Source organism: Terrapene carolina, unplaced genomic scaffold (assembly GCF_002925995.2).
Source record: "Terrapene carolina triunguis isolate 2854851 unplaced genomic scaffold, T_m_triunguis-2.0 Scaffold42, whole genome shotgun sequence".
NCBI lineage: Eukaryota > Metazoa > Chordata > Testudines > Emydidae > Terrapene > Terrapene triunguis.
Genome location: NW_020664393.1, coordinates 68,651,778 through 68,666,707, shown reverse-complemented (window position 1 = coordinate 68,666,707; position 14,930 = coordinate 68,651,778). Strand labels below are relative to the sequence as shown.

The 14,930-nt window shown below is 41.3% G+C and overlaps 1 protein-coding gene across 1 annotated transcript in view; it reads right to left on the bottom strand.

Annotated features, from left to right (window-relative positions):
* KLHL29 (kelch like family member 29) overlaps positions 1-14,930 on the bottom strand; it is a 303,040-nt gene that overhangs the window by 22,447 nt on the left and 265,663 nt on the right. Inside the window, exons 5-6 of the mRNA XM_029912274.1 lie at positions 9,505-9,704; positions 3,823-4,082 (exon numbers count right to left, since the gene is read on the bottom strand). Of these exons, the coding sequence (XP_029768134.1) occupies positions 3,823-4,082; positions 9,505-9,704 (460 nt within the window). The remainder of the gene's footprint in view (positions 1-3,822; positions 4,083-9,504; positions 9,705-14,930) is intronic.

Genomic DNA, 14,930 nt, shown 5'->3' with positions numbered 1-14,930 from the left:
TTGGAACTGGGAGTAACCTGAATATTGTTGTGATTTTTGGTGAGGGGACCAAAAGGCAGGTTTGCCTAAGTGGCAAGATAGACCGGAGCACCCAAGGGGACTGTCTGAGACTCCATGTTAAGGCTGTTTTAGTGCTTGAGAAGTCCATACCTGATGCTTGGTTGGTGAAATCGAAGTATAAAACTGACAACCAGTTTGGGGTTTGTGCCCTGGTTTGTAACAGTCTGCCCTGTGGTTGGCACTCACTGTCATGAGCCACTCCAGACAGCTTGACATATCCATTCAAATTTGAGAAGTGTTCAATGTACTCAACGCATTACACTGACAGATTCGGCAGAAGTGGTGGGTCTGATTCTGTAAGGTGTTGAGCACCCTGAACTCCCAGTGAATTCAGGGACTGCGGATCTGGTAGGATTGGGCTCGGCATTTCTCATGCTGGAAGGAGGCGTCATCAAAATTTCTACAGACCATCTTTATCAGACAGAAGACTGGTTAGTCTGACTTTATCTCCATCCCCAGAGTAATTTGTTTCTGAGCTCTGAAAATGTAGATGCCATTATAAAATTTTAACGAGAGGGTGTTTCATGGTAAATCTAAAAAGCAAGAGCTTCTGCTTTCAGAAAATAAGCATCTGACTAAGAGCCTTATATATAATACAGCAGGATACAGAGAGGTAAGAAAAAGTTAGAGCAGCCAGCCTGCCACCCTTAAAACCTGGCTTAGCAGTAGGACTGGACATGAAAGCAGCCAACTATTGATACCTTTAACATTAATTTATTCAAAACACTCATCTCCCTGTAGATACATATAAAAAATTGAAAGAAAAACATAGGAAATCAAACACCACAGTGAGAAATTTGGAGAAACAAATAGAGCTATAAAAGCACTTCAGAAGCAGGAATGCAAAAAGGAATGCAACTTGGAAAAAAAAACCCACCCCAATTGCTGCAACACGAAAGCGAAAGAAGAGGAGGTAGTGGTGGCAGTGGCAGCAGTGAGAGGGAAAACAAAAACCACCACTTAAAAAAAAAACAAATTCATAACATCAGCACAGCAGGAGGCAGAAAGAAATATTTAAACCAGCAATCTTGAAAACATAACCTAGATTGCATGGTGATTGACACCCTCTGTTTGTGACAGAGAAACAGATTCATTCTGCAAGGTTCTTTCCACTACTGCCCTCGAGAATAATCCCACCGTTTCCATTAAGTTCTGATTCAGTACAGGAGCAGCTCAGAACGGACTGTCTTCATCAAACTTTAAACAAGCAGAGAAACACACAAACAGTACTGCACATTTCCCAAGGCCAGTGGAAGCTGAGAAGGGGCCCATTTCAGTAAATCAACAGCACCGTATAAATTTTTTGTGATAATCATAATAATATATATGGCCCAGACAATCCCCTCCAGAAGAGAAGCCTAGAAGGTGGCCACAGAGGCAAGAAAACTGTATGAAGTTCCCCTCAGAGTCTCATGTACATTGTCCATTTGAAGAGGAGAGAAGAAGTTTTGAGGTGGCTCCCTACAGCCACAGACTGACTGCAGGAACTGTGCTGCCATCAGACGAGTCCCCTGTGGCCGCACGTCTATCTTAGGTACTTACATGGAAGTCATTACCACAGTAACTGAGTACCTCTTTAATGCGTTTATCCTCCCAACACCCCTCTGAGGTAGGGAAGTTCTATTACCTCATTTTACAGATGGAGAACTGGGATACAGAAAGACTAAGCGATTTGGTTGAGTTTACACAGGAAGTTTGTGGCAAAGCAAGGAATAATACCTAGGTCTCCCGAGTCCCAGGTTGGTATCCTAACAACTGGACCATCCTTCTTCTTTAAGCAACCCTGGAAAGGATCCAGGGGGAGCTAATGCAACTCTGCGAGTATGTGTACACCAGAGCTGGAGGTGTAAATTTCCAGCTCAGATGGTTCTAGCTGTGCTACCTCTGATCTCGCTAGCACGCTAAAACGGACACGCGGCTGCGGCAGCGCGAAGAACTAGCGACCTGACTACATAGCTATGCTCTCAGACGGGATCATACTTGGGCGGGCTAGCCCGTCCCGCCACTGTGGCTACATTTCTATTTGTAGCATGCCAGCTTGATCAGAAATTACACCTAAAGCTCCTGTGTAGACATACTCTAAAACGGATCAAGTCGTGGTTGTATTTCTTTGGGGAAAATAGAGTGGGATCAGCTGAGGCTGGAGCTGCCAGTGTGAGCCAAACAGCAGCAAGACCAGGGGCCGTTCACTTAGTTAAAATGACTGACCCCTTCAGCAAAGCCTGCAGTGACTCATTACTCAGGCATGCTGCAGCAGCCTATCCCTGGGCAGGACTGGGGTCAGATGACCTTCAGGCAAATGTATTTCACTCTCACTGCCAGAGCCAGAAGTTAGTATGTGAAACAGCACCACTCAGCTAGGAACCCTCCAGCTGCCACGTGGTGTTACAGACTCCTTAGGCTTCCAGCCTGCCCTCGATCCTGTTGCCCCAGCCTTGCTCGAGCCTTGTTCCAGTGCACATCAGCCTTGTCTGTATCTTATTCTTGCCCTGCTCCAACCCTGTTCCTGACTTGCTTCAGCCCTGCACCTGCCTCCTGACCCCAGACCCTTGGACTGATACCAACCTGACCTTTGACCTGCATCCGGACTCCAACTACCATCCTGATTTGGCTTCTCTACGGATTCTGACCCCAGTTCTGACCCACAGCCTGACTTCGGGCCCTGATTTCAGCACCACTCTCAGCCTGGTCCTGACTCTATGTCCAGCTTTGGCTCTTGGTACCTGTTCTCAACCACCGCTCTAACCACCAGGGCTGACTGCCTAGAACCCAGAGCCTGATAGCCAGAAATGGCCAAGCACCTGCTTTGGCCTTCCCTCCCACCCCACCCTCCAAACGGAAGCTCAGCAGGGTACTGGGGAAGCGACAATAACATGGGGGAGGCATTCTCCCTTCTGGGCGGGCCTGGACAGAGCCCATCTGCAAGAGGGAACATTCTGACCCAATACTAAGGTTGGGGTTCAAACCAACAATCAATTTAGGTACTCGGACATCCCCTTATCACCACAGTTAGCTATCAAGATCAGCTAACTGCAAATCTTATTTAGTTATATCTAAGGAGAATGGCAGGTTTTTAAGTGTCACCAATGTAATTCGTCTATCTCAAGGACCATGTTTTGCCTTTATTGTCCTCAAAACCAGTCACTATTTATAACACTTATCTGGAGATAGTGCTAGGCAAGGTAATACATTTAACTTCACAAGTTAAGGGCAACTGCATAACTCAGACAAATGGTGCAGACAAACTAACCCTAATAAATATTTATATACTACCAGAGGGGGTATCTGAATAGCCAGTAAAGGTACAGTATAATTTTTTATACATAGTGTACTTATAAGTTGGTCATGCTATTAGCATTCAGCACCAAAAAAAATTGTGATTTACTGAGGATTTTTGCTTCCTACTGTTACTGAATGTGCATGCCTTCCCAAAAATGTATCCCTTTCCTGAGGTAACCTATCATGCAATTATAAACCTTGAAGATTTATCTTTGACCAAGTCTGCAGCCAACAATTCCAAGAGTCTATGTTTCTAATATACGTGTAGCAAATGAGAAGCTTTTAATTCTAAACAATCAGATGGGGGAATCAGATTCTGAAATGGCATACAATTTGTGCATAACCTGGAGTCACTTGCTTTCTTTTTACCTCCACAATCCCATCTTTTATTCATCTTCACATTTAAAATTGCATGGGGATAGTTTCTACTTTAAAGAGGTATTTAGGAGAATGGAGGAGAGTGGTTTCTCAGATTATTTTTACCTGAGCTCTGAGTGCAGCGTCCTTCTTAATCCATTTTATCACTGTTTCGTACACCAGCTCTTCTGCTTTGGTGTTCAGGCTGTCATTGGACATGTAGGAAATGAAGTCGTCTTTTGAGATATTAAGGATCTCCTCTTGATTCGCCACCTCTGGGAAAATTTGTAGGGCATATGCTTTGGCCATGTTGTATAGTTCACTGCACTGCATAGCTTCAGCCATGGCTAATATTCCTAAGCAGTTGCTGGCAGTCAATTGTTTTTCTAAAAGGAGCAAATAAAATATAAATGAATGAATAAAAATGGCATTATTTCATTGACAAATAGATGCTATGAACATAAATAACTCTGGTTCACTTTGAATAGCACCCAGCTTATTGCAATGAGTCACCATTAAAAGAAAAAGGTCTACCAAATGCAGTTCCTTTAGATCTGCATTTTAAATCTTTAACTGGGTGGAAGATATTTTCTGGGCTTGTTTTTCGGGGTGTGGTCTAGTGGTGTGGTTGGGAGAAACTGCTGACATAACCTTATAATTAAGGACCTCTTCTCTAGTAGGACTCAAGTAGTGAGACCACTGCTAATTCGAATGCCTACCATGTTCCTTTAAGAAACAGCAAAGAAGTAAACCCTAGTGCAGGTGCTTTAAGAATAAACTCAAACGGCTCTGAGGACATTTTTGAGGATGCTACAGTTGCTTCATGATAATTTATGTCCTGCTTAGCTACTAAGCCACTTCAAATAATAATAAAAAAAATTCCCCACAGGAACTTTGTTACTGTAGAATGTGATGACATTCCTTATGCAAAACACAGATTATACTAATGGTTTCTGTTAAATGTTGTGTAGTGGTGTTTCAAAGCAAATCATGCACAGAGGAGACAGCATTATCTGCTTCCTGGCAAACAAGTAACTACACAGTGTGTAGTAGTATGTTAAGGATGAGCTATGCTGTACACTTTGCTGTCCTTTTTGCTTTTCAGCTATTCTGAAAAAAAAAAAAATCACCAATAGGAAATTTGTGCAGGAGAGGCTAACAGGTTATTGGGTCTCAGCTTTACTAGCCAAGGCATTAGCAGAATACATTTTATTAAGATTCAAGGCACAAAGCCTAAAAAAGTATGTCTACACTGCAAAGAGAAACCCATGGCACCAAGGTCATGGCTTGCGGGGCTCAGGCTGTGGGACTAAAAATAGCACTGTAGATGTTCCTGCTTAGGCTGGATCCTGGGCTCCAAGACTCTGACCCCTTGCTGGGTTTCAGAAAATATTAAAAATATTCCCCAAATGCAGCACTCTTGTTCTGGAATAGTGTGCGCATACATGGAGTTAATCAGCAATAGCTTCTCAGCATTAAACTCACACCCTGCCTTGCTTTGGATTAACTTTAATGGGTAGACAAGCCCACATATACACACAAACCTGTTTAAAACTAGGTGGATAAAATAAGCAGGCGATAGAAATCTAAATTCTTATCACCACCAATATTCGGAAAACTAAAGCCAAAAAGCAAATCTGACACCGGAGTCACATCAATCTTGTAATTTTTAAAAGAAATGCCCCAGCCAGACCACCAGGGCATAGCCCTACACACATCTTTAATTCTGCACAATGGAAAACATCTGGTGGAATAAGCCTTTACTCATACGAGAGCAGATAGCCTACTTCAACACCTTTGCAAGTGGGGTTTTTGAGTTCTCAGATTTCTGTTTATCGGGTAACAGGCTTGGGTATGGGACAACTGCACTGGCTGCAGCTGATCTTCTCTGAATGGGGGATGATGATCAAATATCTGTGCTGACTTTTCTAGATCTGATCTTGGTATTTTACCTATCTTTAATCCCTTGTAGATGTAGACAGATGTTTCTGAGTGGCCCAGTCTTTCCTTTTTTAGAAGGACCAGAGGGTAGTGTTGGACAATTGCTGTTCTTCCCTGAGAAACCTTTTTGTGGCATGCCAAGGGCTCTATATTATTATCCTTTCCCACATGTACACAAGGCCATCAAGAAGGTTTGTGAAGAGGTGCGGGCTGCGATATATTCAACAGGTTGATGACACTTCATCAATTCTACTGGCTGGTACAGTGGAACAAATGACTCGGTGCCTTTCTGAGATAAGAGCTCGGATGTAGGCTAGCCGGATGCAGTTCAACTGGGGTAAGACTGAAATAATGTTAGTGGGGGAAGCAGTTGGGGGATAATAATGTTGGGGGAAGCAGTTGGCAAAAATTATCTCAGCACCTTTAATTGAAAGGGTTCACCAACTACTTGCATCTGTAGTTCGTCATATAGGTGTCTGATTAGATCTTGAAATACTTCTGGATGCCTAGGCAACAAAGAAAGGCTGGAGAACACTTTGCTCCATCTATGATTGAATAAGAGAGTGCTCCATTTTCCCTCTCATGCAGACCTTGCTACAATTATCCATGCCTTTGTCATCTCAAGGCTAGACTTGAATTGCACTCCACATGGGGCTCCACCCCTAGATTATTCAATTGTTAAGTAGAGAGCACATTACACCAGTGCTCCAGGATAGCTGCCAACAGATTTCTGGGTGTAATGTAATGATGTCAGTTTTAATCTACGAATTCCTAAATGGTCTGAGACCTGGTTAAATACAAGATCACCTCTCTAACCTTTGCCAGACTGTTGCAACGGAGATCGACGGAGGCACTTGAGCTGGCAGGGCATTCTCTACTTATGCTTTGACTTTGGAATTCATTCCCTATGTTGATCTGCCAGAGTCTGTATTTGTTAACCTTCCAGGCAGGCTGCAAAGCCCATCTTTTATCCCAAGTATCTGGGGATGGAGTGGATGCCTGAGCAGGGATATAGGCAGAGATTGGTAGTATGCATGAAAGATTACTTGGCAGAACTGTGGTACCAATGTAACAGGAGTTCAATAATTAGTGCGAGATCCCATCTGTTTGTGTTGAATATTGTCTTTTTAATTTAGGGAGGATGGAGCGTATGAGCTAGGCATTACTAAAATCAGCACAAACACACCTCTCCGTTACAGGCTGTGATCCATTTAGTTAATGGGAGTCCATCCTTGCTTGTTCAAACAAGCCTCTAGTGGTATATTGTCTGGTCATATCTATAAGCTTCTGGATGTAATTTATCCTCCAAAAGATCACAAGGCCATTGTGATGGTCTCACTTTCCCATTGTCAAACTGTCTAGTGCCGCAGTTTCCTCACTGGCTGGGTGGTCTGGTTTTCCAGCTGACCCCAAAATTCCCCATCTGGAGTAAATGAAAACAATCCAGAACACTTTCTTGGGCAGGGTCTGGGTGGACCTCTCTTCATGCAGGGCTCCCAAATGCTTCCCTCACTGCTTCCTCTTAGGCTTCTTTTGGAAACTTGTTCTTCTCTCAGAAAAAAATCAGAGATTCTGCTCTTCCCTAGTTGCCTCCTTGACAGTCAGACCCCCAGCAGGTCCCACCATCTCTCTCGGACTGAGGAAAGGAGGCTCTTATATACTCAACATGCTTTGTGACCAGCCTACTGTTCCAGACTGTACTGTAAGTCCCAGAATCCCTCTGTTTAGTTCACTCCTGTGACAGCAGCCCCCTCCTCACAGACCCCAACTGAGATACTGATATATCTCCTGAATTCTGGTTTGGTTCACATGCCCCAAACCTTTTTCTTCCCTGGGTGCACAGACTAACCAAATTGGGGTGGCTTTTAGGAGTTGTTTTTAATCCAGTTTCCTCTGCAACACTGAAACAAACTAGAAACCCATCCTTTCTCTTTGTTCATGCACCAGAATGCTTGTTCATGCACCAGGCACTGTAAGAAAAATCTTTAATCCTTGTTATCATCAACCACTAGCAAACACAGCACAGGAAATATACCCTGTGCTTGAAGCCATTATGTCCAAAAGGAAGGGCCATTTTCCAATTCTGCAGGTTCAGTTGGCTTCTACTGGGGGATAATTACAAATCCCAGGTCATTGCCCAAAACAAAATACTTTTCCTAAACATTTATATGGCAAAGGCTCCGCTATATCTGAAGCACAATTCAGTCAAAGCTATAAATTCATTCTCCAAATGAACTGTATGAATTCTCCAAATGAAAATCTAAAACCCATATATCACTAAACTTATAGCCAACTCTCCTAGTTCAAACCATAATATGGTTAACTGAATTAAAATATTAAATATTGGAAAAGGGAACTCTCTCATTGATTTAGTGAAATAAATGTATTTTGTTTTTCTGGCTGAATCTTTCTTTAGTGACAATGTACTTAAATACATCTAGTGATCATTGAAAGCTGTAAGATATATTCATTTAAAAAGGTACTGGAGGGAAGCTACAGAAAAGCAATGTCAGTGCAAGAACCTATACTCAAGGTTCACAACCAACAAACTGGGACTGAGAGAGACAGTTTTCAACCTACCATAGCACACTCATTTTTAAACAAGAATTTCACATTTTTAAACAAGTGACAACGAAATTTATTGAAAGAGGGAGCTTGAAATAATGGCCTGATTCATTACTGCATCACTCCAGTTTTACACTTGTGTAGCCCCATTGCAGTCAGTTAGGGCAGCATAGCACTGGGCAGTAACAGTGATGAACCACACCCAAGGTTGGATTTTGATTTTTGAACATGTATAACATTTTCTAAATGCTCATCTTCAAGACTCTGCATTTCTGATGTCAATTTACAGTGACAAACTCTTGACATGACTCCAGGTTCATGTGGGACAGAGATAAATTTTGGTTCCAAAGGGAATGACATGTCTTGCAATGAGGAAGAGTTAAGAGATATGTTTTAGGGAAGGGGAGAACAAGGGCATGAAAAAAAGTCTTGATATGGTGTGTACTGAATGCAACACAACATCTGGGTCAACCTTTATATTAATAAGATTCCGTTTATAAATGGTTTATACAGGGTTAACAAAACATTAATAGATCTTATAAGCATGTCACAGAAATGAGTACCATGTGTTATAGGTAGTTATGGGCATACCAGTACAAGGTGTTATTGATGGTTATAAGGCATGGTTATCGGTAATCTATCTTCCTGTTGAGACTCTATATCAACATATAACAATTGACAATAATATCTATTAATCATTTATTAACAGAACCTTAATATAAAAGTGTGACCATTCTACCTGTTGTGGTTAAGATGGATCTCATTTATAAGGCTTTGGAGAGTGCCAGGACTATTACTTCAGTGGCCACAAGGATCTTTCACCTGACCCTTAGAATCTGTTTTTCAGGGGTGCAGGAAAATGGCCGACTCTGACCCTTAATGGGGAGTCCATATTCATCTACTGTTATAACAAACCTAGTCTGGCATAGCTTCTATAATCTACTGTAATGACCATATGAGTGGGACATGCATATGCATTTTAGAACTCAGTGTCTGCATAAAGTGCAACCTTTGTCAAATTAAATGGGATGCTGATACCAAGAACAAAAAAATCTATCCAAAATGTGAATGCAGCTGGATTTTTTTTTCAGCTGCACAAACAACTTTACTGACTGTAAATCAGTTTAGTGCTGCAGCAATGGGAACATTTTACGTTCAGATCTCAGTCCAAACAAATGAAGTTCTATTGTGTTTCAAATAACATTTAATCGTGAATTTCCTAGCAGAACTACGAAATTAAAAAAAAAAAAAAAACATCCTAAGGCCTATAAACTCACAAGATGGAACGGGGATGACACTTACCTAGAAATGACACACAGACTTTACAGAAAGTATGAAACTGGAACTTGCTGGCAGCCTCCAGAAGAGTTTTTGCGTTGGCAGAATCTATGATCAAAGAACCTGTATAAACAAACTCCAGTAGTAATTCCAGGACTTCTGCAGTGAGGTTTGACATGGCCAATTCCAGCTTCTCCCCGCCTCTGCTACTGTCTCGTGGTGACCTGGTAACAGCAGACAATGACATTCTTACAGGACATTATGCCATCCCCCTTTTGTTGTTGTTTACCAATTAGCGAGGGCTAGAAAATTGATTCATTAACTTTCTCCATATTTTTAAGGAATTGAAGAGTATTGTATTTTAAAATAACTGAACTTAAAGACTTTAACTGGATCTGAAAGAGAAGAGTCTTAAAGCGAGTTTTACAAAAAAAATCAGTTTATTGCTACTCTGCATTTTCATGCAAAAGAAGGTTGCAAAAAAAAAAAAGAAAAGAAAGGAAGAAAGAAAGAAAGAAAGAAAGAAAAAGAAAAGAATGAGCCAACATTAATGAGAATGAGGACCAGGATTAGCTTTCAAAGGGAAACAATACATTTTAACATTCAGAGTTAACATCTCATCTTTTGTGCATAATAGGACATAGTAAGGCAAAAACATTCTAAATTTCAAGAGAAAAGGTCACCTAGTTTTTCAAGAGCATATCCCCATCCAGTACATGGAATAATATTTTAAATGTCATGTGCATTTTGAGATCTATTTAAGGACCTTTTCTATCAGCCATAATAATAGTAAGATTTTAAAAACTGTTGGGTTTTTTTTTTTGGCTTGATTCCTCAATCAATGTTAATGTAACAATATATATGATGTTTTTGTTCTAAAAATATATTGTTCCCTTATAGGTACTAAAAAAGGAAGCCCCTCATGGCATTGCTTTGAAAACTGAATACAAGACAAGATAGACAGACAAAATGGTTAGAGCAAAGAAGAGAGGGGGGTGGGAAAACAATAACCAGCTCTGCCACAGGAAGCCAGCAGCCATCCTCTAGGAAGTTTCATGACTGTGGCCTACGATTTTTCCTGCATAAAGTGCTAAACAATTTGGGGATCAAAATATCTCCTGCATTTGAAGTGTGCATTAGTGCTTGTGAAACTATGGGACAAAAAGTAATAGTAATATATTAAAATAAGGGCCCAGTTCCTAATGCATGGTTGGCTGGTGTAGCTGCAACACTAAGGACAGGTAACACCTGAAAGACAAAAATGATAATAAATTTGGTAACGTCAAGAATGGGGGGAAAATCTGTTAAAGTAAGAAAATAAACTCCTTTAGTGGTTAGAGCCATTCAGCATCTTCTTACAGAAACATTAATTTCTCCTAATGACCAGACAATCCAAGTCTGCTCATTCCATCACTGCTACAGTTCTCGTGAAAACCACCGCACGACCAGCACCAATGTGCATCATAGAGACCACCAAACTCTTCATAATAAATGGCCACTTTACTATCCACTGACCAGGGCCAGGTTTAAATACAAGCAAGAATCACTTCTAGCAACTGCTTGGGAACCTACATGTTCAAGGTTCACAATGCTGTGAAGAAGCTGATGGTCAGATATCCCCTTCTAGCCCTGGAACCAGAGGACAAAGTATACAAGGCCAGATTTTCTTTCCCTTGTAGAAATTCATACTCTGATTCTGCCCCTCTCCCCACAAACACACATACAAAAATCCACAAAGCAACTTGGGGGATCTGTAAATTTGAGACATGCCCTGTCACTTTTTTTAATACCTCTGAGTTAGACAATGGTTTTAGGTAGTAGAACAAGCCATACTTAGGCCCTGACCCTACAAAAGCTTATGTATGTGAATGGTCCCATTGTGGTACTGATAGTGAGTAAAATTAAGCGCATGCATAAGTCTTTGCAGGATTGGAGTCTTAAATTCACTTCATATTTCTATTTAAGGTACTTATAGGCCTCAATTACCACAAATATTCAGCACCTCACAATGGGGTGATTGTAGACCTTTTTATCCTCATAACACCCTGGCCAGGAAGCGAAGTACTGTTATTCTCATTTTACAGATGGGGAACTGAACTACAGAGGGTATGTCTACACAGCATTTTGGATCATGCCTCCCAGATCAGGTCAACAGACTTGGGCTAACAGGGCTTGTGCTAACCCTCTAAAAATAGCTGTAGAGACAGCACTTTGAAGATGCAGCTCAGGCTGGAGCTCAGGCTCTGAACCCCACCCCTCTGCCTAGGCTTCAGAGCCTGAGCTCCAGCCTGAACTGCAACTTGGAAAGCACAGCTATTTTTAGAGCACTAGTGCAAGCCCTGCTGGCCTGTCTGTGAGGCTCACTCCAAAATACTGTGTAGATATGCCCAGAGAAACTAAATGACTTGCCCAAGGTCATGCAGGAAATCTGTGTCAGTGCAGGAAATTAAACCCACATCTCCCAAGTCCGTGGCTAGTGCCCTAAACATTGGGTCATCCCTTTGTGTAGACATAGCCTGTGGGTGATGCCATATTCCAAAAGCAGATGCATAAGCATGTACGTTAAGCAGGTTGCTTATACTGCCCAACATGCACCCATTGTACTAAACCCTGACTTTTTAACAGGCGTGCTGTATGCTCTCAAAACTGTCATGCATGTAAGCAGTATTTTGCTCAGGCTACAATTCCTCTTGGGATGAGATAGAGAAGTAAAGATTGGTTGGGCCCTGAGAGGAAGCCCATAATACAGTCTCTCTCTCTCTCACAATCCCCTGTACCTAATCTCTAAGTCTGTATAGATAGGGAACCTACCTAATGGTAGAGCAAGAGAACCTTTGACCACAAGGTACTTCGGATGCCATGCATCAAAGTGATTCCATGGTATGTGAAGTACCTTGAGGTAAAAAGTTCTCTTGCTCTACCATACAGTTTGTCATGAGTTCATCAGGCAGGTCTGGTTAATGTTATTCAATGTTTGGGCATAGATGCTCACATTTTTATAGGTATTTTGGTACTGGTGTGCTGAGCAGCACAACATCTAACTGATTTAGGAGACTAAATTTCATTTTCCAAAAGGGATTTAGGCATTCTGATGGAATTCAGACTCCTAAGTGCCTAAATCCCTTTTGGAAAATGAGATTTAGGACCCTAAATCAGTTAGGCATTACTGTACCTAAATACCTTTAACAATCTGGGCCAGAGCACTCACTAATTTAAATGGGATTTTATGGCATTTGGCAATGGCAGGATTGAGTCCTTGTACTATAGGCAGGCCTGTTGCAAGCAAATAATTGTCTACGGTATTAATACCATTTGTGCTGGCAAATGTTGTGGGGGTGAGTGCGTGCACTGACATGGTAACAAAGCTCTTCGGGTGACTAATCATGTGCAGTTTCCGACTGTGACTGCAGCAGTGAAGAGGCCAGACAGTGCAAAACCAGTAGCCTGTCACTGACATTAGAATAAAGAAAATACCAATTTAAGCAACGACTCCAGCCTGTCAGTCTTTAGAATAATTAAGTTATAATCTCTTTTCCTTTGTAATACACCAAGCAATAAATGGCTGCTGCAATTGATTAAATACCAAAACAAAGCTAAGGTGTTCAATCACAAAAGCCACTTATGGCAAGTATAATACAAAGCAATAGAGATTATTCATATTACTCAACCAGCCAGAAATGGAAACTGAGTTGTGTCAGTTTCTGCCTCTGATGCTTTAAAAGTAGCATGTTGTGGTGCTTGGGCAACAGGGTCACAGCTTAGAGCAGTGGTGGGCAACCTGTGGCCTGCACATGGCCCGTCAGGGTAATCCACTGGCGGGCTGTGAGACAGTTTGTTTACATTGACCGCCCGCAGCTCCCAGTGGCAGGGGGCCGTGCCTGTGGACAGTCAACGTAAACAAAATGTCTCGTGGCCCGCCAGTGGATTACCCTGACGGGCCGCAGATTGCCCACCACTGGTTTAGAGGCATCACTTACTTGGGATGCATACTGAAAACAGGCCTGGTTCAGCCAACTAAGTAAAATAACAAGCCTGCATGGCTTCCATGCTGATGACCTGGGCTCTGTAGATTTACTCAGCCTGGAAACCAGATGGATTATTGTCTAAAGCAAGTCCTAAGGGATCAACAGTGAGTTTTCAAAGAAACAGAGAAAGAGAAACGTGTGTGGAAACAGCCTTTATGACTGGAGACATCACAGAGAGTATTAGTGTGGTTTGAAACAGGATTCTGGGGTCTGATTTAGTGAAATGGTTTTATAATAGAATTTTTCCTACGTATTTCCTTTCTAACTCTGATGTATTGTATAATGATATTCTTAAAGTGGTTCCCGTGTTTCTTATTTTATATGCAGCAGGATATAAAGATCCTCTATGCACCTAGCAGATTTCGTAAATGTGGGCTATATTCTCCTCTCGGTTATATTGGTGCAACCCCAGTGAAGTCAGGAAGTTGCACAAGTATAACCAAGAGGAGAATTTAGCCCTGCTGTAAGTGCTTACACAGTTGACCAAGTGAAAAAACGTATGTGTATATATGTACACTTGTGCACAAGGGGTCTGATCCTGCACAATTATAATCAATGGGAGTTTTGTCACTCACTTCAATGGGTGCAAGATGAGACCCTAATGGTCTAACATTGTTCTCAGAGAGGTCAACAGCAAAACTTCTGTTGGGGAGAATTTGTCTGTAACTGACAAAAGTGCACACAAATAAACACATGCACACACAGTACATGTTAATGGAAGCTCATTATAGATATAAATAAGAACATGCACATACACAATGCATTTTGGACATCTGATAGACTGTCTCCTTAGCATTTTATTCTAGCTTGAAGGTGGGTAATATATGTTTTAGGTCCATGGACATAGTTAAACAAGGCACATTTTGCTATTTGCTCTGTGAACTCTAAAGTTTAAATGGAACAATGTCTTTTTATGGGCCTTCCAATCATCGCTCATATTATAAAGGTCAAACATTTCACATTGTGACAGAAAATCAATAACTCTTCCAACAGCCACTGGGGGCAAAAAGTTTTGCTTCTAAAGAATAATGTGTAATAAACAATTTTAGACCTTACTTTATCATTGCTGCAATCTCAGAGAACAGCTAGAGTAAAAAGCCGGTAATTCCTGATATATAAACTCATTAAAATTAGGAAGTGATTTAGAATTGAACTTTAAAAAGATGCATCTTGGGCTAAGCAGCAAAAAGGTTAGATTAGGTCTATATTTAAACAAGCTAAGAGAGTTCTTTTACAACTTAACTATATTGTAGCTGTCAGGGAATTTTTTCAGATTTACAAATCATATAGCCTCCCATGGGGTGATTGTAGACCTAAAAAATGTGAAAACAAAATTTAATGAAGAGATAAGCAAAACCACATATTAGTTCTGCACCGATAGTGCAGAGTTACTAAATAAACAAAACAACTTTTTACTGTTTGGGA